General features: G+C 43.4%; 1 protein-coding gene across 2 annotated transcripts in view; it reads left to right on the top strand.

The window, feature by feature from the left end:
- The window catches only part of robo4 (roundabout, axon guidance receptor, homolog 4 (Drosophila)), a 26,423-nt gene that overhangs the window by 6,169 nt on the left and 17,923 nt on the right, over window positions 1-2,331 (top strand). For both annotated transcript variants that reach the window (XM_036215281.1, XM_024261683.2), the window contains exon 2: window positions 1,916-2,254. In XM_036215281.1, the coding sequence (XP_036071174.1) occupies window positions 1,916-2,254 (339 nt within the window). The remainder of the gene's footprint in view (window positions 1-1,915; window positions 2,255-2,331) is intronic.

Raw genomic sequence — 2,331 nt, 5'->3', positions numbered from 1 at the left:
TTTGAGTCAACAGCTCACAACCCTTTGATATTTATAGAGAGGAAATAGACTCACCCATATTTGTGTGTGCGTGATCCTTAATTTGTGCGTAACTTTGGATTTATGCGTGCATCCTTTTTTATTTGTGTACGTAATTCTGGATTTGTGCGTTACTTAGGATTTGTGCGTGCATCATTTTTTATTTGTGTGTACGTAATTCTGGATTTGTGCATTACTTAGGATTTGTGGGTGCGTAAATGTTGATTTGTGCACATAACTTTGGCTTTGTTTGATCGTAATTGTTGATTCATGCGTAACTTTGGATTTTTCCATGGGTAATTCTTGATTTGTGTGAAGCTTAAGATTTGTGTGTGAATAATTCCCGATTTGTTTGCATAACTTTGGATTTGTGGGTATGTTATTTTGGATTTGTACCTAATTTAAGATTTATGCGTGAATAATTGTTGTATCAGGGATGGTGGTGAAGGACCCAAACGCAGGAGACAAGACATGGTGGCAGAAACTCAAAGATTTACTTAAATAAACTAAACCATGACAAAACCAGGCAAACCCCAAACCAGTGACAGAGCAGAGTTGATGACCTGACAGTGAGAACTGAAAACCAGACACTTAAATACACTGAGGTTGATTAACTAAATGAAGACAGCTGTGGATGATTTAACCTGAACACGGTGGGACTGACAGAAAACAGAAAATGACAAAACTGAAGCACTGGATCATGACATGTTGATTTGTGCACATAACTTTGGATTTGTCAGGCATAATTCTTGTTTCTTTCGTAACTTTGGATTTGTGCGTGCATAATTCTGGATGGGCTGCACGGTGGCGCAGTGGTTAGCGCTCTCGCCTCACAGCGAGAAGGCCCCGGTTCAAATCCCGGCTGGGACCTTTCTGTGTGGAGTTTGCATGTTCTCCCTGTGCATGCGTGGGTTTTCACCGGGGACTCCGGCTTCCTCCCACCATCCAAAAACATGCTTCATAGGTTCATTGGTGACTCTAAATTGCCCCTAGGTGTGAATGTGAGAGTGAATGTGTGTGTGATTGAGGCCCTGAGACAGACTGGCGACCTGTCCAGGGTGTACCCCGCCTTCGCCCTTCAGTAGCCGGGATAGGCTCCAGCACCCAGCGACCCCGAAAGGGAAGAAGCGGTTAAGAAGATGGATGGATGGATAATTCTGGATTTGTAACTTGTACTTTTTGTGCACACATACAAAAAATTCTGAAATTCTAAAAAACACAAACATGCACAAAATAAAATGACAACAGCTTGAAACTAACTATACGCAGTAATCGTTCCTAATTCCACTCACACCACTTGTTACGCTCACACAAAACCACATTTACCTCAAACCTGAGGTGAGACTTTTTTCACGTCTCCAAGAATCGATTAAAGATAAAAATTTGCAATTTATTCTCATCCAGGACGATCTAAATAAAGAAATATTCAGACGGAGTTTTAATCTCAAATTAATTTATATATTTCCTCCATCATGAGAAAAACACAAGTTTTGTCTTTAAAGGTGATCTTTTGGGATTATCCGTGTGTAATGTTCTGTCTCTGAAGCTGATGTTCCTGAGACTTTCCTCTCCTGTCAGGAAGCTGATCGCATTCTTCCCGTTTCCTCCAATCTGATCATTCGTCTTCATGGGAAGTTCAAACAATGGCATTCCACTGGAGCCGGCTGTAAATAGACATTGTTTATGGCAGCAAGGTTAAAGCATGCCTGCTGATGGGTTTATGGAGTCAGAATATGTTTGTATGTACGTACTCCACATGATTTGAAATCCTTTTAACTTTCTCTTTCCAGAAACAGACCCTTACTGACAGTTCTACCTTTGAACCATCTTAAAACCTGCTGTCTAAATATGTGGAATCAGTTCAAATCGAATGTTTGACCCTCTCTATCATCAACAGTTTCTTTTTCAGGCCTCAGGGTTCACGGGGAGGACATCCCCCCCCTCATAGTCCACCAGCCCTCTGATGTCGTGGTGAAAGCTGGCAATCCCGCCACGCTCTCCTGCCGTGCAGACGGCAGCCCAAAGCCCACCATCCAGTGGCTACGCAACGCTCAGCCCCTCAGAACCAGAGAGGGAGACGGCCAGCTGCAACCCATGGTTCTGTCAGACGGGAACCTTTTCTTTTTGAGTGTGGGAGGGGCCAGGCGTGGATCATCACACGAGGGCGTGTATTCCTGCGTTGCCAGTAACAGTGCTGGGAAGGCTGTCAGCCGCAATGCATCACTGCACATTGCTGGTAAGACTTGGTTGTGTGCAGGTTTTATCTTGAGTTTGTAGCTGGTATTGTGATCATTAGGATTAATCAGTGTGTGT

The sequence above is a fragment of the Oryzias melastigma genome, linkage group LG14, assembly GCF_002922805.2.
Source record: "Oryzias melastigma strain HK-1 linkage group LG14, ASM292280v2, whole genome shotgun sequence".
Taxonomy (NCBI): domain Eukaryota; kingdom Metazoa; phylum Chordata; class Actinopteri; order Beloniformes; family Adrianichthyidae; genus Oryzias; species Oryzias melastigma.
This window is presented reverse-complemented; position numbering and strand designations above follow the sequence as displayed.